This window comes from Anarhichas minor, unplaced genomic scaffold (genome assembly GCF_050575085.1).
Source record: "Anarhichas minor isolate MPS153535 unplaced genomic scaffold, ASM5057508v1 ptg000136l, whole genome shotgun sequence".
NCBI lineage: Eukaryota > Metazoa > Chordata > Actinopteri > Perciformes > Anarhichadidae > Anarhichas > Anarhichas minor.
Window position 1 is genome coordinate 4,457,497 of NW_027466582.1, and position 23,238 is coordinate 4,480,734.

General features: G+C 43.2%; 2 protein-coding genes across 3 annotated transcripts; one reads left to right on the forward strand and one right to left on the reverse strand.

Annotated features, from left to right (window-relative positions):
• Nucleotides 1-1,074: 1,074 nt before the first annotated feature.
• On the reverse strand, nt 1,075-5,287 carry il20ra (interleukin 20 receptor, alpha). Its single transcript, XM_076084645.1, has 8 exons — nt 5,242-5,287; nt 4,396-4,519; nt 3,755-3,963; nt 3,464-3,639; nt 3,223-3,367; nt 2,777-2,913; nt 1,725-2,091; nt 1,075-1,472 (listed from the first exon to the last, which is right to left on the reverse strand). Exons 1-8 carry the CDS (start codon nt 5,285-5,287, stop codon nt 1,075-1,077), a joined length of 1,602 nt encoding a protein of 533 aa, XP_075940760.1.
• A 965-nt stretch (nt 5,288-6,252) lies between these two features.
• On the forward strand, nt 6,253-22,452 carry med23 (mediator complex subunit 23). Of its 2 annotated transcripts, XM_076084327.1 has the most exons (31): nt 6,253-6,407; nt 7,115-7,146; nt 7,249-7,336; nt 7,428-7,552; nt 7,925-8,036; nt 8,276-8,374; nt 8,499-8,600; nt 8,700-8,769; nt 9,106-9,218; nt 9,309-9,404; nt 10,147-10,164; nt 14,186-14,392; nt 14,703-14,846; nt 15,044-15,189; nt 15,301-15,546; nt 15,682-15,824; nt 16,122-16,296; nt 16,454-16,617; nt 17,399-17,523; nt 17,718-17,923; nt 18,359-18,539; nt 18,631-18,801; nt 18,953-19,169; nt 19,257-19,366; nt 19,498-19,624; nt 19,979-20,144; nt 20,292-20,364; nt 20,469-20,683; nt 20,788-20,908; nt 21,358-21,489; nt 21,900-22,452. In XM_076084327.1, the coding sequence occupies exons 1-31, from the start codon at nt 6,357-6,359 to the stop codon at nt 22,110-22,112; spliced, it is 4,188 nt and encodes a 1,395-aa protein (XP_075940442.1). In that variant the 5' UTR covers nt 6,253-6,356; the 3' UTR covers nt 22,113-22,452. The 2 variants fall into 2 exon arrangements, with proteins under 2 accessions (XP_075940442.1, XP_075940443.1); XM_076084328.1 differs by lacking the exon at nt 10,147-10,164.
• The last annotated feature ends 786 nt before the right edge of the window (nt 22,453-23,238 follow it).

Genomic DNA, 23,238 nt, shown 5'->3' on the forward strand with positions numbered 1-23,238 from the left:
ACAATGTCGGTAACTGCTGAGTTAAGACAGTCAAAGTGAAAATGTCCTTCATATAACGTTGAGGTATAACTTAATGTGGGCTGCATGGCAATCAAAAGGAATTAGAAAGAGGAACAACACCGACAAAAGAGTGTAATGCTTTCTTCCATTATTACATAATGAAACATCATTCATGCAGCTTTCTTTTGAATAACAAACAAAGTGCAAGTGAACTGTGCTTTAATCGTCTATATTGTACGCTTGTGTTAATGGAAAGCAGACGAATCAGTTGCATAACTTGTAGATGTTACAGCGTAAAAAAAAACCTCCTGCCAAGCTTCTGAACACCTCGGTAATGTTGAACTGCAGACAGTGTTTGGTTGAAAAAAAAAATGTTGATAGAAAATGAATGTTGCCATTTGTTTGTGTTCAAAGGCACAAATAACATTAACACATACTGTAGGTCAGTCAGCTTCATTATTTATAAAATATTATTTCCTTCATATAACATAGTCAGCAGTGATGGATTTGTATTAAAAGGAATGCTGTAATCACAGGCGGACACAATGAGGAAATAATTACATCATGATCATCAGACTAAAACTGGAACGGACCTGAAACCTGAAACTACCGACAACTTCACGGAGTATCTGCAGTAAACTGTGGTCACGAGTAAACGCCAGAGTAATATTTCTTTGTCGCATCTTTCGTACTACCACTAAATCACTGGAACTCACAAAGATTTTGCAATCTGTCTACAAAAAACACATCAAGAAGAATACTTTGGATGACGGTTACCCCTAAGAAATGAATTGATTAGTGAGCTACGTTTTGCTTAACGTGTAGGTGAACACAGATAATTTCCTTCAGAGTTGTTCACAGTGTGACATTGATTAGTGTGATTTGTTAATCCGATAAAGTTATGATAATAAAGCTTAAACATTCACAGGTGTTAAAGTAACCCGACTACAGTACTAAGTGCTCCTGATAATTTTATATGTATTCTAAATGAAACCAAACAATTTAAGTGTATTTATAAGTGCAGAAGAAGAGCTTTTTTTGCAGTAATAGGGTAAATCTATTGATGAATATCATCTACTCGTCCATCGAGATTACCAAGTTCCATCTGGTCGAAAAGTCATCACCTCCCTCCATCTCCCTCTGTGGCTCTGCCTTTTCCTCGGACCCTTGTCTTACAAACACATTTTCCAACCTCAAATCAACCTCCTCCTCTTCCCCTCCCCCTTTCTCTCGCTGCATCATCCCATCCATCTGCGGCAACACTAGGCTCCCGGTCTCGGGATTCCAATCAAAACAAATATTTGCCTCCCCCTTATCGTCATCACCATCATCATCAACGTCTATTTCGTGTGCAGAAGCCAGTCTCAGAACACCATAGTCATCTGGTAAGAAATCGAACTGGTCAGAGTGGGAGGTAGGCATGTCTGTGGTGTTCTGAGAGGCATAAGCAGAAAGAAGGGGTACCGCCTCATCATCTATCTCTCCATCTCTTCTTACTCTCACCTCTCCATCCATCTCTTTCCCCATTCCTCCCCCCTTTGTTGGTAGATTTAACGGAATTCGGAAGAGGCCAGTTGTGCTTATAAATAAACCAGGAAACTCTCTATCCTCCTCCTCTCCATCCACCTCTCGCATAGTTGCTCCCTGCAAAGACAGTAATGGTGCCTGAGTTTGCGTCAGCAGCCCTGCATGCGCTTGTGTAAGTGTGCTCGTCTCTGTCCGTGTGTGTCCAGCGGAGTGGCCGTCCTCAACCCTCCACTCCTGTTTCTCGTAACTGACTCTGGCTGCGCATTTCTGGTCGTCACCTTTCCGATTATTCCCATCTTCTCCTCTGGTAGCGATTTTAGGAGCAACGCCAATAAACCCATAGTCGACTGACGAATCATCCCAGGGTTCCTCGGGCTCCGGCAGTATTTCGTGCCTCTGGGAAGCGTAGCCTGGTGGGCAATGTGCGACATGTCCCGGGAACTTGGGGCAAGCCGGGTCTGATATGTCACTTTCTCGTTGTATCTCTTTGATGATGGTGATGACGATGAGGTTGGGATTCTCCGGGGGGAACGTCAGAACGGGCGGATGAAAAGCAGGCGGGTCCTGGAGGTTGAAAGAGAAGGTGTGTGGCATTAAAAGAATGACCTTTTAGCTTTAGAAACAACTTTCAACTCAACTTTACACACAATAGTCAAAACTGTATTATGGAATTATCACATACCAATTCGACACAAAAATGAAGTCAGAGGCAGAGATATCTTGACTTTTTAGTCCCGAGCATGGGTCAAACTCACAAATCACTGCATCCCACTTTGCCTGTAACACACCTTTTGTCATGACAAGTAAACTGGTCTTCCCGTGTAAAATTGGTGGAGTGCCCTTTTAACCCTTTAACACAAGTTTTCATTACATTAAAGTCCCAGTAAAACGGAAATCAGAGCTTCTTTAGCTTTTGCACTGTGAGTACTGAAACTGAATATCTGAGTGGTGTACAGTTACAAGAGGGATTCAAAAGAAATCCTTCGCATTTGATTGAGCCGCTAAAAGGAGGGAGTGCTTAGAATATAGCAACCTGTCAATCAAAAGGTAGCAACGTTCTAAGGCATACCCAGCTTTATCGTCTATTTTACTCTAAATGTGACCATAATTCATGCTGTCATCAGGCTGGAAACTAGCGAATGAGAACATAAACTCAAGGGAGAAATGGGGTTATTTTCTCATAGACTTCTGTACAATTGGACTTTAAGAGCACTTTATTAGTGTGTGTAAAAGTGTGTGTATGCATTACCAGTATATATGGGCTCTTCTGTCCTTTCCCCGTCAGGTAGCGATAGAGATGGTAGCCAACCACCACCACCATACACAAGCACACAGATGGAACAACAATACCCACAACCACGCTCTGCAGCTGGCCAATCACAGGGTCTGGAGGGAGACGGGGAATCAGGAACATGTCACACAAATACAAACAGATGTGTGTAAAGGTACATATAGGAAATACTATGTAAACACCAGGCCGTATCAGAACTCATTGTATAAAAGCTCAAATCTCTCACTCTTTTTTTTCTTTTCATTTTGGAAATGTACAAACTGATTCACCAACAACAAAAGGCTGCAGGCACAAACGTAATCTTATCTTTGGTTTCTGCCCCATGTTTAGTCACATTCCTTTCTACCTGTCAAACAGGGAGCAAAACATTCTCCCTGTCACACAGACACACCTAATGGCTGTACCTTGAGGCGTGGCTATGCAGTGCCATGCTGAAGACTGGCTTTGGGCCGGCATGGACAGGAATCTTGTCGTGGCAGAAAAGCAGTACTTTGTATTGTAGTCCATCAGTGGATATTTGTACGAACTGGAGACCACTGGGACATGGAGCTACGAACATACATGCACAAAGATGCTTGATTTACCTGTCTGTGCCAGGAGGGTGGGACAAGGAGGGTGGGACAAGTTTTATATATTTTTACTCACTGTTGTGCCGCGATGGTTGTTTTCAATGGAGAGGTTGTAAGTCATCTGCGGGTATAGTGTTGCCATGGACATCACTGGGGTGTGGTTGTTAAACTGATATCTCATTGGTCCCTTCAGAGTGATGATGGCGTTGCTGTCCTCTATTTCCACAGAAACCAGTGGAGGGCCAAAACTAGCTATACAGATCGAGCAAAATGTTTAGTTTGGGGTAGGTATAAAATATTTCAAGTCGGAATGTTAACTAGCCTTCCCCTGTGTGTCATTTTCAGACAGAATGTCACTTTAACTTACTGTCCGTCTTTGGATCGAATCTCTTCCGTGGCCAGGCCCACGTGGAGAATGCTCCCTGGGTCACAGCACGAACCCTGGCATGGTATCCCTGCTCCAGATCCCACGTCTCATTGCTCAGATCACACCAGCTCTGCACTATTTTTTTACACCGCCGCACCTCCCTCCAGTTCACCTTTCTTCCTTTGCTGCCCTCAACACTGTCCCCGTAGCTGGGAAAGACAGAGCACACCCACATTGATCAGACGATGACTGAGTCCCTGCACAAGCTGGGAGGATATAATGGAGGGAGTGAGCTCAAAACACATGCAAGCAAGCAAGGAGCTTCAGCTTACACAAGTTAATCGTTAGATCTAGTTACTTTTTTCTTTTGTTTTTTTTGTCTTCGTCTCTTTTCTTTGCTTCTTTTTGTCTGTAAATTCCTTTGAGACTTGCTGAAGAACGGCCTATATGAAAACATTAGTTTCATTTTTAACCGGGTAAAGTTCAACGTAGTTACAGTAATGCACCAAAAAGGAAAGAACTTAAAGTATATGCAACTTGAAGACAATACATTTGTTCTGAGGGTCACTTCAGTTAAATAAACTAATTTTATTCGGATTTTTTTATTTATTTTTTATTTAAACTCTTAAATCTTTACTTACATGGCATACTCCACTCTAAAGTGTGTGTCATCCGGTGTGCCACTTCCTGGGAACCATTGCAGCACATTCCTCAGATTGACCGAGGAGAAGTTCACATTGATTGGGCTGGGGAGCGAGGAGGAGACTGAGGAGAAAGAGGTTGAGAATGACACATTTAATATAAACTCATGTTTGTCATCGGAATTTCTAACAGTTTCGCGTTAGCAGATTTTATTTATTTTGTCCGCAGACTGGGGAACTGACTTCCTCTTGTATTTACGGTATCACAAAAGTACTTGTTAATAATCGTGTGCTGTGATACTATTGGCTTCTCATAAAACACAATAAAATATAAAAGAGTAAGTTAATCAATGACTTGGCAACTATGTGCATAGTAACAGTGGCTAGATCTGATGTTCACGTAATATGAATCAATAAAGTCTTTATTATCGTGTCATGCATATGGCAATCCTGTAGGGGCTTAGAAGACACCACAAATGAATTTGTTTCTTAATAATATTTGCGTAATGTTTCCAATGCAGGTTGTAAATATGAAGAGATTGCCTTTTTTAATTGGGTATTTGGGTTAATTGGCCTGTTGGGTAAACATCATAAATCTACTTGGACAAAGAATGAGCCCTAATAAATCATATCTGCTCCACAGTGAGTGTCAGGTCAGTCAATTATTTATTGAATCTGCACATTTCACTCGATGCCATATTCAAAGCCTAAAAAAGTAGTCTAATTATACTTCATATAACTTTAGCTGCTACTTTCAGTCAATCGACCTAACGTAAATAATTAGTAAAAGAGCAGATACGGAAAAACAACAATAGTACTCATAATGTTAGTTAAATGCAGTCATACCTGTACAGTGCAGAGCTCCCAGGTAGAGAAAGATTAATGTCCACATAGCTGTAAGGAGCGCGTTTTCACAATTTCACAAGAAACATCAACATTTCCGACCCTCCGGCAGCTGCTCAGCCGCTCCATCGGCCTGGAGGCTCCGTAAACCTCAGTGGTCTCTCAGATGTCTCCCCACGCGATCAAAAGAAATCAGCTAAAACAAACGAAACACGTTCAGAACGGATTAAGTCGGAATGCTTGTCCCTCAACGACAGCTACTGTAATGAACACCGGGCGGTGCTTCCGCGTGTGAGGAAGGAATGTGACCTCACCTGTTTGTGCACATTCCACCTGTGCAAGTGAGTGTGTACCTACGTCATAATATAAGGAATACTCGTAGCCTTGCATACGTTTGTAAAGGTAGCAATACTGTGTAAAAAAAACAAAAAAACATAAAAAAGTCCTGCAAAAGTAAAAATGCTCGTTAACCAAATGGGCCTTGTTGAGACCAAGTATTCGCTAGTCTTTTTCATATTGGCTACAGCCGATACTTTATACAGGGTTGAGTAGTTTGATCCATAAGAATGCAAAATATTTTCGATCATATATACATGTATTATTTGTTTGCTGTTTATCTTGCCTTAAGCTTTTAGAAAAAGCCTCAGTATTTAAATTTAGCTTTTCTACCAGTCCGGCACAAGCTTTTGTTTTTGAATTAATATATATATCATCTGAATGTGAAAGTCTTTGGGTACATATATCTTTTATAATATCTGCAAATTCACATAGGGCTATATTAGAGTAAAAGGCCAGACTTAACTCTTTATTATTTTAAAAAGACATGCCGAATGTAAGAAGTAATTGTGAATGTACGACATAATGATCACGTTTTAATTACACAGGAATTAGGGCTACGCATCATGATGATAAAAACAAATGAAGCGGAACTGTGCATCGTGTGTATCTTGTGTGTCTCCGGATTGTTTATGAGGTTGCGCGTCTCGCGGCGCACTCGTCTCAGTGCCTGTTAGCATTTAGCTTGTTGATAGCGTTATCAGCGCCCATACTGAGAGGAGAAACTTGCTTCATTTGTATGATGGTTCGCTGAAAAAATATAGACTCTTGTTGATGCAAACATGGCGCTATCGATGGAAACGCAGCTCCAGAGCATCTTTGAGGATGTTGTGGTAATTTGTGTCTTTATTATTAACTGGTTTTAAAGCTAACATTAGTTAGCATGTCAGACAACGTTAGCCTTTTTTTCATTTTATGTTCTCTAATAAACCTGCTGTGCAAATGCATAACCCGAACAGCAGAGCTAAGGTTAGATAGCATTTGCCCCTAAATATAGTTAACGTTACGTTATAGCTATCCATATATATGTATGTATATATATGTGTGTATATATATACATATATACATATATATGTATGTTGGTATTTCAAAACAAATTGAGGTTTTCAGACTTTCTGCATTGTGGCATAACCTTACAAGTGATGGTTCATTCAATGCACCTTTAATGTGCATACTTTACATACAATGTAACGTTATTTCATACTCGTTACCTCATTTGAAAAGACGTTTTCATTTTTAAACCATTTGCAAAATTAAAAGTAATGTTGCTTCTAAACTGCAAGTTTCATTCATAAGTTAGATAAAGAAAGTAGGATTATTAATATAGCATTTAGTCACTTTAAACTTAGTTAAGTCTGACATATGACTTCCATGTTTACTGAGCTACAGTCTATGGTACTGAGGCAAAAGAGCAGATAACTTGTTTTTATTGGGATTACTGTTATTATGAAAGAAGTGGAAAGCTGATACAAAACAATGTAAACATATTTTCCTCCCACATAATATTTTCTAAATTTTCTTTTTCTTCTCCTTTCGTCAGAAAACTGAGATGATCGAAGAGGCCTTCGCTGGGTAAGATGACTCCAAACACGCTCATGCCTCCTGTCGTTTTGTTATTATAAGGTTGAAGCAGCAAAAATGCATCTATAAAAAATATCTATTGTGTTGTTTTAGGATGTTCATGGACACTCCAGAAGATGAGAGGACCAAACTGATCAGCTGTCTGGGAGCCTTCAGGCAGTACTGGGGGACTCTGCCACAGGTGTCTAAACACACAGAGACAGACGCGTGCGTGCACACAAGATGACGAATGATTGGCTGGATGTATCAATTCCCTCCGTGTCTTTCTGCAGGAGTCTCATGACCAGTGTGTGCAGTGGATAGTGCGGTTTATACACAGCCAGCACAGTCCCAAAAGGATCTCCTTCCTCCATGACTGTCTAGCAATGGCTGTGGAGACCAGTCTGTTACCGCCCAGGTACACACACACACACACACACACACACACACACACACACACACACACACAAGAAGGTGTACAGCATGCATGATGTTACACTCTGGGGCTTAAGAATCAAATTTTACACAGTTATTTTGTTTTATTGGTTTATGCTTAGCCTGCAATATCACTGTCAGCTCTTGTCTTTTAGATGTAAAAATAATCGATTAATCATCCTTAAGGTTTATGATGATACCATAATTTACAGTATTACTTAAGATGCATAAAGTCTTATTAACATGTATCTGCAGGTAATCCGTTTAAAGCTGTGACATAACACCAATGCACTGTGTGCACTCTTCTCTGTTATTTGTCTTAATCGTCCATCTAATGAATCTCGTCTGTCTGAAGGACGGTGTGTGTGGCTCTGATAAGCTCCGACAGTTTGGAGTGGGAGAGGACTCAATTGTGGGCGTTAACTTTCAAACTGATTCGCAAGATCATTGGAGGGATGGACTACAAGGTCTCATACACACACACACACAAGCACACACAGACACACACGCTCCCACACACAGCTGAGATAATTCATCTACAATGATGAGAACATTTCTGGCACATTTGGACGTGCTTTAACAAGTTAATCTCAAAGTTTCATTATTAAACATTTTCTAGAGACTTGTTGCCGTTGTCTCTGCCAGTTGTTGAAGTTTAAATCTTCCGCCACCCGACATGTTTTCATGTTAAGTGTGTGTGTTTCAGGGTGTTCGAGACCTGTTGAAAGCCGTGCTGGATAAAATTCAAACCATTCCGACCACTGTCAGCTCAGCAATAGTCCAACAGCTTCTGGCCGCCAGAGAGGTATTTTTCTTTAACTTATTAAATATAATTCTTTATGATTTCTTTATTTTCTAACTTGTTTGAATAATTATCTGTAAGCATACCAAATCCATCACTTACACCTCTTACTCTGTGTGTATTCCAGGTGGTGGAGTACATCCTAGACAGAAATGCCTGCCTCCTGCCAGCCTACTTTGCCATCGCAGAAATCAGAAAAATGTATCCAGAAGGACAGCTATCACACTGGGTACGGTCAAGTTTTGTGTGTGTGTGTGCAGCTATGATGTCATGTGTATATAAACCCCTCTGTTTTGTTTTTATTCTCTCTCTCCCTCTCTGTTTGTAGCTTCTAGGCAGTTTGATATCAGACTTTGTGGACAGTTTCAGACCCACAGCCAGAATCAACTCGATCTGTGGTGAGAGACACATAAACACACCCACGCGCTTACAGAATATTGAATAAAAGATATCGAGTTTTCAGAGTTTTGTTGTTCTCAAGAGTTCTTGTTTTTGGCAAACTCTTCTTCATGCTTTGCCGAAGTCCATTCTTTTTTTTTTTTTTAAACCAAAATATAAACTTAAGGTGAGAAAGTAAAATCACATCTAAAGGGTTTTTTTCCCAACAAAAGACAAAATAGAGTTTCCATTGAGCAGTCTGTGGCTTACTCAACACTTGCATATACGCCGCATTGCATGCGACTCAGACACTACGTGTGCCTGTTCAGTCATTCCATGTGTGAATGTGTCCACAGGTCGGTGCAGCTTGTTGCCAGTAGTGAACAACAGTGGAGCCATCTGTAACTCCTGGAAATTAGACCCCACTACTCTCCACTTCCCCCTGAGAGGCATGCTGCCGTTTGACAAGGTATCATATTAACATCTACGCAAGCATTTACTCACACACACACACACACAAAAGCAGTATTAAATTGTATTTTTTGTTTGTTTTTTGTAGGACCTGTTTGAGCCACAGACGGGCTTGCTGCGCTATGTATTAGAACAGCCATATTCAAGAGAAATGGTGTGCAACATGTTAGGACTCAACAAGCAGGTACGACAACCGTTTCTGCTACTTTTGCTTCTATTCCAGGCCCCACACCTGCACTCACTGTCCCTTTCACTCTCTTTAGTTACTCTCCCTTCTCTTTTTCCATTCGTCCTCCTACCTGCTCCCGCTGTTAATTTTCCCTTCTTCTCCTTCTTTTTCATTCTCCTCTCGTCTGTTGTTCTTTTTCTCCTCGACTTATTCTTCGCCCTCATCCTATTCTGCTCTTTCTGTTTGTTTGTTTTTACCCGGTTTGTACTCTTCATATTCCTTTCCTTTATTTTTTATTTCTTGTGTCTCCTCCCCACCCTGGTAACACAGCTATATACGACCATATGTAAAGCGAGCCAATGCAGTGAGCTTGACCCATAATGCACTGGTGTTCGTTTTCCCTGTTGGGTTCATGCAGTTTCAACTCAGCCCAGCTCACAGTCTGACCAGCTCTCAGAAAGTTTGTTGCTAACTCAACAATCAACACTGACCCAAAGCTCCGGTTTTGATTTTTTTTTTCTCTCATTTTGATTACAAACCAATAACCCAGAACCCAGTTTGTCTGTTTGAATTGGCTGAGTTGATGCTAACTGTGCTGAACGGACGGTGAACTACCTAGCTCCTTAGTCACCACTTTCTTTCTCTCTGTCTCTCCTTTTTTCCCCCTCCTCTGTTTCTTTCTCCCTCTTTCTTTGTTTCTCTTTTGTCCTCTGGTTGTGTGTTGTGTTTGTCTGTCTCTCTGCCATGCGCTCTCTAGACTCTGAACATTGCCCAGGTATGTCGTTGTTTCTCTTCCTGGTCACCTGACCCACCCAACTAACCAGCCCATTGGACGCTTAGCTTTTTGTTTTTTTTGATAGGCACGCTGATGTCATAGAAATGAGAAACTGGGAAACAAATAAAGAACTTGAGATGGAGTGAAGAGAAATGCGACAGAGCTTGAGATGGTCACAGCAGGGCTTTGTTGAGACTCCGTAGAAAGAGACGATGTGGCCGAATAAATACCGGACAGGTACACAAATAGACAAGCAGACACAAAGCGTGACATGCAGCAGCAGGCTGATCAGTGTTTATGGGTCATTAAACAACCTTTTTCAATTGTTATCGTATCTCTGATTTTAATACAGCAGCACGATAGGTGCACACTACAGCACAATGTATTGATTGAAGCCTCAAAGGCCAATATGTTCTGTTAATATTCAGTATCTGTATATAAGACTATATTCTGGGTAAAACAAGTAATTCCTTCCCATAATATAATTCCTGTCAAGTTATAATAGTGCAGGCTTTTGTAAATGGAAAATAAACCATTACTAACTGGTCACCATGAATGCTCATAGAGGGGCAATAGCAATATTGTTATGTTTAATATTCTCATGTATATTTGCCGTGCTGCGGTCAATGCCCAATTCCCCTAAATTGATCATTTAAGATTCTTTTACAACTCTGGATTGTCCTGAAAGTCAACTGAGCTAACGTACACTCATCATACAGGTTTTTATTTCAGACTGAGACAACTAATATATTCTCTGGACTTTAGTTTTTGAGCTCCAGCCGTGTCTGTGGTTCCAGCTCACCAGCCTACATTAAGTAGTCCTCATTCAAACCCTGCTGTTGACATTTCAAGTGCTGCTGCACTGCATGTGTGAATGTAGTCTGGTGGTCCTTTGCCTGTTGTTAGTGAGGTCCTCTCGTGTCTGACCTCATGCTGCTTTCTGTCGTGCTGACCTGGGCAAAACCACTCTATTTAGACTAGACTAGACGCAATATAGTTTATTATGCTTTGGAAATTGCAATTCAAGTACACTGCAATGGCCAGGCAGTAATCACAGGAAGAGCAGCTCTATATCTAAATCGGTATCAGTGTGTTTATTGTCAGGGAGGCGTTGTGAGTCGGTGGATCTTAATGATTTTCTCATCGACATTTCTTCTCCTCCGTTGAAACTCACTTTTGACGCTGGAGTAAATTGACGCTTGTGCCATCCAGTCAATTCATTGCATGAGCGGAAAAAATAAAAGCAACGTTAATTAGTGTTGTGTAATTTGTAGAGTCCACTCTCTGCTAACTTCCTTTGTAATGCTCTATATGCTTATCTTCTTCCCAAAGAGTGCCTCTTGTCTTCCCGGGTTAGAGATGCTTCTGTAATTACAAAGTTCACTTTGAAGCAGCGCACACACTCGCATTGCACGTGCACAGACGGCTTAAAAGGACAGAAGACATGGAAACATTACAAAGCGAAGAAATGCTTCTTACACTCCTTTTTAGTTTTTTGACCAGGGTTTTGCTCAGGTCAGCCAACGAGTGATTGTGATTGGCTGTCTGAGTGGATGAGTGAACTCTGACCTGTGTGGTGTTCATTAGTTGGCGCGTGGTTGATTTCTTGTTGTTGTTTGTACCTTTTGCATCACATTCATCGCATTTGAACACAGAGTCTGAACTACACCGTCAGTGGCAGATGTTTAACTGTTTAACACTTGATAACCAGTATTGATCTCTAGCAGGGGCAGATGTTTCCTACTGGGAAAAATGTGGGTTGAGAGAGAGTTACCTTGAAATGTATTTGTTGTGGACACACATCAGTTTGCCATTGGTGGACTTGTCTGTAGAAGAGGTGGATTATAGACCAACCACACTGGTGTGGTTTCACTGTAACTGGCTTCGGGCCATTGGGCTGATTTCTTTGCACAGTAGACGGAAGATATTCCTGTGGATCCCTCTCTTTCTCTCTCTTTTTCTTTGTTTTTCTCTTGCCCTCTCTCTTACTGTGTTTGCATGCGCGCGTGTGTGTGTGTGTGTGTGTGTGTGTGTGTGTGTGTGTGTGTGTGTGTGTGTGTGTGTTTGGCAGAGGAAGAGAAGTGATGGTCAGCCTCACAGTTTCTCTTCTTCTACCCAATCACAACCCCTCCCCACCTTCCCCAACCCGTGAGCCTGCATGCAGGATGGTGTTGCACTCTTTGCTGTTTGGTTTGCTGTGCCGTTCTATTGTACTGCTGTGCTGTTTCTTGCTACGTCGTGTGAAAGGGGCTCTGTTAAGTCCTACAGTGGTGGCCACTGCCGAGACACACACTCCTTCTGTCTGTCTGGTGGGTGAAGTTAAGTTCCCCACCCTGGGTTAACAGGGAAATGTCAGTAATAGTACTTTTTCATGCAACTCAACAATTGAGCTCTGTGAATAATGCTTCAGTCCAGCACTGGTTTAATGGTGCCGTGTCTACACAGTTACCCGCATGGTACGCAAACTCTAGCCCATGCAGAAGAGTCCACTTGGCCCCTGTGCAGACTACTATATGGCCACTTGAGGCTCGCTCCAAAAGTGACCCTGCCGTGTTAAAATGCCCCACTTTACAGTCGAAGAAAACGTTTTTGGTCTCTTTACTAGGGATGCTAATTTTGATATATTTGAATAACCGTTCCTTGTTAACCAATCATGAACTTGTCAACCAACAAGTTTAGTGCCAACTAGTTTTCCGTCATTGTCTTCCGGCAAAAGTCACATGACACCATAAACAAACGGACCGGATCAAGAAAAGGTTCATAACAAAGTTTATTTTCTCTGTAGGGTTCGTTCCATAATGTTGTCGTTCAAGTACTTTTAGTGTCAGTAAATTGACAGTGAGGAATGGCCCCGAGCAGTTACATTGCAGCCCGTTTAGCGGCTGCCGTCTGCAGCGGTGTCGCTCAATACTGGAGCAATTTCAAAAGAACGTTGTGCCCATTAGTCACTTGGATGCAAAAACCTTTTAAGACCTTGTTAATCTGTCTCCCCGTCTCCCCATTATCTCCCTTTTGGCCATTTTTTTCTGACCTCTTGATTTCCTTCCCTCCTTCCCTCTCTTCACCCCTCTTTCATCAAGTCCCCTCCACATATGGAAGTCTCAACATTGTTGGCTCAGATACCCCAACGAGGTTCACACAGTGTGTAGTTCTGTAAGGGAAATGGAAAAAAAAAATGGAAAAATTTTGTTCCTAAATGATTTGATCAGTCCAGAAAAACCGGTAATACTACAAGACTTCTGCTGAGTTCAGGTTTACAATATATGCACATTAATCAATGTGTAAGTGTGGCGGTGTTACGCAATCAGCTAGTCATTAACTGCAGTCCTTTGGCAGGATGTTCTGAAACCAATTACATCCTCGTCATGTTTATATTTATTTGTCCGGATTAGCTTGTGAGTTCGGTGCTAATTGGCCGCCGTGTGTTGACTCTCAAATATCACAACGACCCTCGAGCACATGAACCTCCCTCTGTGATTGATCCACGTAACACCTTCAAGTAAGATTGTTGCTCTGGAGCTGCAGCAGAAGATTTGACAAATAATCTCACTGGTCCAAAATGACAATGTGACGATTTACCGGAGCTAAGTGGACACTTAATTGTAGCACCTGCTTCTACATGATAACATCACATGGAGATGAGCAGTGTATGGGGGGGGGGGGGGGGTAAAGGTAAATGTGGAAAGGAGGCCACCGGTTTACCCAGCTGACAGAGGCAGGAAGGAGAGGCCGTGCTGCATGCAAGGGATGGGAAGTGTTTTTTATTGCAAGTCAATGTCTAACAATTGTTTGAGCATTAAAATGAAATAGTGTATGTGAAGTAATTTAACCATGGTCTCTCCCTCCCTCTGTCTTTCTCTCTTCTCCCTTCCTTCCCCTCTGTCTGTCCACGTTTCCCCTCACCCTTTTCTCTCTCTGTCCTCGGACGTCTTTCCCTCCCTTTCTCTGTTTAACTTCCTCTCTCTCACGCCCACTTTTTTCTTTATCCTTTAACACTCCCCTCCCTCCCCCCCACCGTCAGCATAAGCAGCGTTGCCCGGTGCTGGAGGAGCAGCTGGTGGACCTCGTGGTGTACGCCATGGAGCGCTCCGAGACCGAGGAGCACTTCGACGCCGACATCGGAGGAACCAGCCAGCTGCTGTGGCAGCACCTCTCCTCCCAGCTCATCTTCTTTGTGTTGTTTCAATTCGCAAGCTTCCCTCACATGGTGCTGTCGCTGCATCAAAAGGTAAGAGGAGGAGACGTGGCACAGGAAGGAAGAGCTAATCCAGATAATGGGTAAAAGCATTTTGTCTTGATTTGAGCCAGTCCCAACTATTAAGAGTAGTCAAAGAGGAAACGACTAACTGTTGGGATCCATTAAAGATAAATGTAGAACCATCTGCCAAAAGGAGTAAGTTAATACCAGCTCTCTGCTCTTTATTTGCTCTGAAATGTTGGTAAAAGAAATGTGCAAGGGAAATTCAAAAGTGAGTGTTTAAATGATAAAACGTGTCGGTTGATGTGACCCTTGGTGTTGAGTGTTTCTTTCTCTGTAGCTTGCAGGTAGAGGTCTCATAAAAGGGAGAGACCACCTGATGTGGGTCTTGCTGCAGTTCATATCAGGAAGCATTCAGAAGAACGCCTTGGCGGACTTCCTGCCCGTCATGAAGCTGTTTGACCTGCTTTACCCAGAAAAAGAGGTACACATCTGCCAAACACTGATTTCGGTTACTATCATCATTACTAGTGCCCTATTTTGTGCAGTAGTAGTTGTATAAGTTTTGGTTGGAGTAGTAGAAGTAGAAGTGATGGTGCTAGTGGTCTGATTTTATTCTATAAGTGAGAACGTTTATAGGCGGTGCCGTCAGATTAATCCCTGTGTTCTCTCCCCCTCCAGTGTATTCCAGTTCCAGACATTAACAAGCCTCAGTCAACTCACTCCTTCGCCATGACCTGCATCTGGATCCACCTGAACCGCAAAGCTCAGAACGACAACTCCAAACTCCAGATACCCATCCCACACTCTCTGAAACTACACCATGAGTATGCGCCTTTAAATAATGGATCCTCAAACACTGTGCTCAGTTAACAGCTGAAATAAAATGGAAGCAAACATGTAAACATGTTTCTGCTTCCCTCCCTCCTGTCTGTTAGGTTTCTCCAGCAGTCGCTGCGTAACAAGACTCTGGGCATGTCCGACTACAAGATCGCCCTGCTGTGCAACGCCTACAGCACCAACTCCGAGTGCTTCACTCTGCCGATGGGCGTCCTGGTGGAGACCATTTATGGAAACGGGTCTATGAGGATCAACCTACCCGGCACCAACTGTATGGCGTCGGGGTCCGTCACCCCGCTGCCCATGAACCTGCTGGATTCACTCACGGTGCATGCAAAGATGAGGCAAGGGAACGCAAACGACGTACAGATGAATTACTGGCACAAATAAAATGACATGAAGATGATTTAAAGAAGAATAGAACATGCGTCATACAGATCATTTATCAAAATGCTTCTCTTTGTTTGCCTGCCCTCCAGTCTGATCCACAGTATCGCCACTCGGGTCATAAAGTTGGCCCAAGCCAAATCCAGCATCACCCTGGCCCCCGCACTGGTGGAAACATACAGCAGACTGTTGGTCTACATGGAGATCGAGTCACTGGGCATCAAAGGATTCATCAGTGAGTTACAGACACATTTTGGATTCACCGCCGTGTTGAGCAGTTTGTTCATTTAGGATTCAAAGTGTAATTTGCATACCTGACTTCTGTATCACTTCATCATGTTCCCTGAAGAATAATTGCCGACTGTTACAGGAGTGTTGTAACTCTTCCAGCATGTCCCCGTCTGATTTGAAGTCAGTCATCACGGCATGTCCACTGGGTTGCATTTTAAGCAGACTGGTTCAGAACAGGTTTTTTGTCTCTTCGGGCCAGCAGACGCATGTTGAATAATGTGACACTCTCTTGTCCGTTCAGGCCAGTTGCTGCCCAACGTATTTAAGTCTCACGCGTGGGGAATCCTCCACACACTACTGGAGATGTTCAGCTACAGGATGCACCACATCCAGCCCCACTACAGAGTCCAGCTTCTGAGTCATCTGCACAGTCTGGCTGCTGTTCCCCAGACCAACCAGAACCAGCTGCATCTATGGTAAGGTGATCATACGTTCAACATAATTACTGAAACTCAAAATCAACTTCACAACACACATGATTGTATAACTAAACAAACTTTTTGGTACTGCTCTCTCTCTCTCTCTCTCGTCGTCTGTCTTGCTGTCTTTGTGTCTTTGTGTCTCCGTCCTCAGTGTTGAGAGCACAGCTCTGCGGTTGATCACAGCTTTGGGGAGTTCAGAGGTTCAGCCCCAGTTCACCCGCTTCCTCAACGACCCAAAGACGGTTCTGTCCGCCGAGTCTGAAGAGCTGAACCGAGCCCTGATCCTCACTCTGGCCCGAGCCACACACGTCACAGGTAGCAATCACTCTGCTTTCACTTCTAAGCTAGTTTGCTTTTACTTTCTTTTCTTGCTCTCTGTCTTTTGCTCTTTTCTTTCATGTAATTCTCCAGTTTGTTTCAAGTTCAAGACCTTTTCTGGTTCTGCCGAAGTAGCAATAAAAAAAGAAATGTGCATAACTAACTCGTGTTAAAAATATATCTAAATACAAGAGTAAAAGGTGAACACAAGATGTAAAACAGTTACAATATTCGAAAGACACTACAGCATTGTTCAGCAGGATCATTAGACACTACAGCATTGTTCAGCAGGATCACTATAACAGCGTCGTCAGCACACTTCTCAAAACGCTGGCTGTCAAACTCTCAGTCATCGGTAAACATAGGACAGAGGATGCAGCCTTTAGAGACATGTTCATTTCCTGTCTCTCTATGAGTCCTGTTAGTGACGAGGTCCACAATGTTGGAGTCCAACCCAAAGCGCTCTGTGAGCTTCTGCACCAGCAGGTGGGGCTGTGTGGTGGAGAAAGACAATTGAAAAGTCTGCTTTTTACTCCCCTCTATGTGCTTGTATATGTAGTTGGACACGTGTCACAGAAAAGGGAGAGATGAAATGAATTTCTTTGCTGAAGTTGTGGACATTGAAGTTGTGGAAGTTGTGGACATTAAATCTTTATTTCTGCCTGTTACCTTTATGCCCGTTTCCCCATATCATCTCAATTATATATATATATATATATATATATATATATATATATATATATATATATATTTATTTTATGTGGCCTGCTTTGTGTAGACTTTTTCACAGGGTCCGACTCCATCCATGGGACTTGGTGTAAAGACATCCTCCAGACCATCATGAACTTCACGCCTCATAACTGGGCCTCACACACACTCTCCTGCTTCCCTGCTCCACTACAGGTGCACTATGGTCACTTGGGCATGAATGACGCTGACAAATTCACTTTTATTTCACCTCAAATCAGATGCATTAATCCTGTTATCATGACTCCCATCTCTCTCTCTCTCTCTCTCTCTCTCTCTCTCTCTCTCTCTCTCTCTCTCTCTCTCTCTCTCTGTCTCTCTGTCTCTGTGTGTGTGTGTGTGCCCCTCAGGCGTTCTTCAAGCAGAACAATGTTCCTCAGGAGTCTCGATTCAACCTGAAGAAGAACGTGGAAGAGGAGTACAGGAAGTGGAAGTCCATGGCCAACGAGAATGACATCATTACCCACTTCTCCATGCAGGGCTCGCCCCCACTGTTCCTCTGTCTGCTGTGGAAGATGCTGCTGGAGACGGACCACATCAACCAGATAGGCTTCAGGTTTGATGGCTTCATTCAGTGTCTCTACAGAGACACTGAATACACTCAAACGTGTATTTATTATATATACACATACAGACACATTGTACACACAGATTCTATAAAAGGTGTACAGAAAAATACATTTGAAATATCAAATTAAAAGCAAATCTTCCAAATGCACAGCACGAGCTCAGTTGCCACCATTTCTTCCCCTTGTGTTACATTCGATGTCTCAGACACCACAGAGTGCCTTTTGATGCAGCATGTGGTAATGATGTGGTAATCACCACTGATGTTCAGGCATTTTGTTAAAACGAATTGGCCCGAGGGGGGAGGGGAGGGGAGGGAGTTCCCAAATCCCTGAACGACATCTGTGGCTAATTGATCCAGTGGGAGTATACAGTGTTGCTTTGACATGATGAGCTAACTCCCGCCTGCTTTTGTGTCCCTCAGGGTCTTGGAGCGTATCGGGGCTCGTGCACTGGTGGCTCATGTGCGAACATTCGCAGACTTTCTTGTCTATGAGTTTTCAACATCGGCCGGAGGACAGCAGCTCAACAAGTGCATTGAAATACTCAACGACATGGTCTGGAAATACAACATCGTCACCCTGGACAGACTCATTCTGTGTCTGGTGAGGAGAAACTTGCATATATAGAAATATATCTATATTTATACTATGTCCAATGTCTTTGTGTCTCACTTCCCTTTTCCTCTGCGTCCAGGCGATGCGTAGCCATGAGGGCAATGAGGCTCAGGTTTGCTACTTCATAATCCAGCTGCTGCTGCTGAAGCCCAACGACTTCAGGAACCGAGTCAATGATTTTGTCAAGGAGAACGCTCCTGAGCACTGGCTGCAGAGTGACTGGCACAATAAGCACATGAGCTACCACAAGGTACACAAAAACTCACTGGTGGTTGTTTGTTTTTGTCAGAAGTTAAATAGTAAACTTACATCCTCTCCACAGAAGATCAGTCTGATTCAGACACACCTCATAAAAAGAAACACAGGTCAGAAGTAAACAATGTCTGTCGTTTCTTTATTAGAAATACCCGGAGAAGCTGTACTTTGAGGGACTCGCGGACCAAGTCAACCCTCCCATGCAACTCCAGCCTCAGTACCTGCCCATCTACTTTGGCAACGTGTGCCTGCGCTTCCTGCCCGTCTTTGACATCGTCATCCACCGTTTCCTGGAGCTTCTTCCCGTCTCCAAGTCTCTGGAAACGCTGCTGGACCATTTGGGAGGGCTGTACAAGTTCCACGGTGAGTACGGACCATCTCCTGGGATGTGAATGTGTTGGCCAGTGTTTGTGCACACTGATGTGTATTTACTTCTTTGTGTGTGTGCAGACCGCCCAGTCACCTATTTGTACAACACACTTCACTACTACGAGCGGCATCTGAGAGACAGAACCAACCTGAAGAGAAAACTGGTGCACGCCATCATGTCGTCACTGAAGGTAGGACAGACACACCGGAGACGAGACCTCGTTATGTAACAGCTTAGAGGGTTTATTATTTATCAAAACATACATGTCTGTCTTGTTTCTTTTAGTCTCTTATATATGTGGTATCTTGTTTTATCTTCTAGGACAATCGCGCCCCAGGGTGGTGCCTTAGTGAAACCTATCTGAAGTTAGGCATGACCGCCAGAGAGGACAACGTGTGGATCCCTGACGACACCTACTACTGCAAGCTGATTGGACGCCTGGTGGACAATATCCTTCATTAATCTCCCCCTGCTGGTGGAACATTCCTCTCTCTAACTGGCCCTGATACTGGCTAATAAAACGTCCGGCACCTGAATAATACATTTACTGCACTGCCAATACTTCTAGTGTCCCTTGACGCCTCTTTGCTTTAAAGTCAGAAAGATCGTGCTTTTACGATTTAATTTAATCTCATTTTATTGCAGCCAATGTAGCTTACAGAGCGGGAAACAAGATGGAAGTGGTGTCTCATGGATTGGTAGACAGCATGTAATTAAACCAGGGACACGCCCACACACTCATGCCTCTGTTGGACCTTGTGTCCTCCACTAGTGATGTTCAGCCTCCCTAACTCTCTCTCACCCATGGCTGGCAAGTCACCTGGTCCCTTCCCCAACTGTGACTGGAGGTTCAACGAGTTCCCCAACCCCGCGGCCCACGCCCTGCACGTCACCTGCGTGGAGCTGATGGCTTTGGCCGTGTCGGGAAAAGATGTCGGCAACGCTCTGCTCAATGTTGTGTTGAAGAGGTACAAAAGACTCTTAATGGCTCTGTCCCTGACTGTAAAACGACTTTTTGTAATGAATAAGGTTGTTGAGCGTTTTGGTCGTGTGAACTGGTGAGATAAGGGTTTGACGTTGATTACCGATGATTCAAAACATCTTTCACCTTTCAGCCAACCTCTGGTTCCCAGAGAGAACATCACAGCTTGGATGAATGCCATTGGACTTGTGATAACCGCACTTCCTGTAAGAATAAACACTCTTAAAAGATTAACATAGTCCTTAACTGTTTGATGAATTCACACTGAGTGTGTTCCCCCCCATGACCACCTCCATCTGCCCTCCTCCAGGAGCCGTACTGGATCGTTCTCCACGACCGCATCGTGTCTGTGATCGGCTCTCCGGTACTAACATCAGAGACCGAGTGGGCAGGTTATCCCTTCGCCTTGCTGGACTTCACGGCCTGCCACCAGAGCTACAGCGAAATGAACTGCAGTTACGTGCTCGCATTAGCGCACGCCGTGTGGCATCACTCGTCCATCGGACAGCTGTCTCTGATCCCCAAGTAAGGAAGTCTTCCTCCGTCTCTGTCCTATTACTCCCAACGCATCATCCTCATGTCATTAATGGTTGTCATGTCATCATTAATGTGTGTGTGTGTGTGTGAAGGTTCCTGTCGGAGACGCTGAAGCCCGTCGTGCAGACGGAGTTCCAGTTACTCTACGTGTATCACCTGGTGGGGCCGTTCCTGCAGCGCTTCCAGCAGGAGAGGACACGGTGCATGTTGGAGGTACAGACAATAATAATTACAACACATAAAATGATGCACAATAATGTTCCCTTTAATTTGTTTAGCTTTACGAGTGAAAACATTGTTCTACTAAATTTACTTGACAGAAAAATGTTTCAGTTGCAGATTTAGATTTGACTCATAATTAAGAAAGCTCCACCATGAACAGATAATAGAATATATCGAATAGTTAATAGCTTTAAGTATATTGTCTGATGCCTCTTTCACTTGAAGTAAACATTTGAATGCAGGATTCTTCGGTGTTAATAGCTTTACTTTAGAAACATTTGAGTACCTCTCATACCAATATTCACAGTTAGAGGAAGGTTGAACAATTTGCAAGACCGCGTTCGTCTGGGGACGTAGATCGGATGAGCGGTTCCCGAGATATGCATATGATGGTAAGATGTTCACTTTTTAAATATGTGCTCGTTTTGTGCGTGTTTCAGATCGGCGTGGCCTTCTACGAGATGCTCCAGGCGGTGGACCAACACTGCCAACATCTCAGCTACATGGACCCAATCTGTGACTTCCTGTACCACATTAAATACATGTACACTGGAGACAGCGTGAAGGAGCAGGTGAGCGTCTTTTATTAAAATGTAAACAACAGTGTACAATAAGAAGATGATACAACTAAAACTAGACAAAGAGACCTTCGTCACAGACTTTAATTAAGATAACAGCTGTGAACCGGCAGCTCCTCAGGAGACAATTGTTTTAATTTTCCATTTTTAGCTCGAGTCTGTCACCACCTGCGCAGCAAGAAGAGTCCCCTCTGGTGTCCAGACCTGACACCAGAGTTAATTGGAGTAGATTAAACTATAGCTCCGTTGTGCTTAAAGGCTTGGACCAGTGAAATTAATTTAAAGGACACAAGCCGCTGTTGAACACAGCGCTGTGTGTGTTATTTTGGGTGACGCATGTTGACCTGGTGATTAATCCGTCTACATCTGTGTCTTCGCTTTATCGCTCTCCATCTTTTCTCTAGGTGGAGAAAATCATCATGACTTTGCGTCCGGCCATGAAGCTGCGGCTGCGCTTCATCACACACAGCGGCTTGACAGATTCTTCGTCATCAGCTGCCACCGCTGCCTCCACGTCCTCGTCCTCCTCCGCCCCTCAGCCCCCCACCTCCGTACTGTCAGCGGCCTCTGCTGTCCCCTCGCCCTCCGCCACACAGCACGCACACACACCTATGTAGGTAAACACACACAGACACATTCTGGTCAAAGTAAGATTTAAATAGGTTTATTGTACTTTTATAAACAAGAAACTTGGAGAGCTAATTGTATTCTGAGCCTGAATCACAAGTACATCAATTCAACTTCTTTGACAGAATTCAGTAGTACTGAAATACTTAGAAAGTATCTATCAACACACTGTAGAGGAATCTGTAGCTCCCTGTATCTGCTGCTTTCAGGAGGGTCACAAGGACACATTTGTTGTTAATATCAATGCATCTTTTTTATTTTTCTGTTTGTAGTCAACTTTTATATTGTACATTATTGCTAGTTGATTAAAAAAAGATTTTGGTAATCTGAGTTCAGCTTTTTATTGATTCTTTCCACTGTGTGTGTGTCAAACAAAGACCGGTGGACTCTGAATCATTCCACGTGATTTCATTGTCTGTACAGCCTTCGTCATTCTATGAGTTATGCAAAGCTTCTGTCAGTCTTTGAACTCGTCCACCCACAATCAAAGTAAAGTTTAGTCTTTTTAAAATGCTGTTCCGTTTGTGTTACTAACCCTCATTTCTCACTCTGACCGATCATGACCTTTACAACACAATGTCTGAGAACACTGAGCTGAGCCACTGTGTCATACAAATTACAATAGAACACAGTCGCCTGTCTGACTCCTGTAGGGGGAGTCAGACCTTTAGAGTGGCCTTCAGTCTACCCTAACCTAGAGCATTGAGTGAGATGCTTCGCAGACCCCAGTGGCCCCATTAGAATGTTTCCCCGTCTTTCTGCCAGAGGGGTAACTGTAAAACATCTCAACAGATATCCATTAGATTTGGTGGAAAGCGTCGCATTGAGCCAAGAACACTTATGATCTTGGCAGCGAGTCGGATCTGGGATTTTTGCCATTTGACAATTGGAATGAGAGAGACTTGTTTCCAAATCCCGGGGGGATATTTGTTGGGTCAGTAAATCAAATCATAATTAAAAAGTTGCCTTTGGCTGAGTGAAGGAAGCTGGGGAACTGATGCTTTTCAGGCAAATTCTGTCAAATCAAGAAGTGTTGTTTTTCCAAAACTTGTTGGAATGTCATATCTTTGTGCTGAATGCTCAAATTAACATGTTTCACTGTCTTAGTTTAGCCTG

Excerpts from the sequence above, each read along its gene's own strand:
- med23 (XM_076084327.1), top strand. The coding sequence starts at position 6,357 with ATGGCGCTATCGATGGAAACGCAGCTCCAGAGCATCTTTGAGGATGTT. Across the intron at positions 17,524-17,717 it reads GCTTCCCTGCTCCACTACAG|GCGTTCTTCAAGCAGAACAA; the intron begins GTGCACTATGGT and ends TGTGCCCCTCAG. Across the intron at positions 20,909-21,357 it reads GGACACGGTGCATGTTGGAG|ATCGGCGTGGCCTTCTACGA; the intron begins GTACAGACAATA and ends TGCGTGTTTCAG.
- il20ra (XM_076084645.1), bottom strand. The coding sequence starts at position 5,287 with ATGTGGACATTAATCTTTCTCTACCTGGGAGCTCTGCACTGTACAG. Across the intron at positions 4,520-5,241 it reads GGGAGCTCTGCACTGTACAG|TCTCCTCCTCGCTCCCCAGC; the intron begins GTATGACTGCAT and ends CTTTCTCCTCAG. Across the intron at positions 2,092-2,776 it reads AGAAGAGCCCATATATACTG|GACCCGCCTGCTTTTCATCC; the intron begins GTAATGCATACA and ends TTCAACCTCCAG.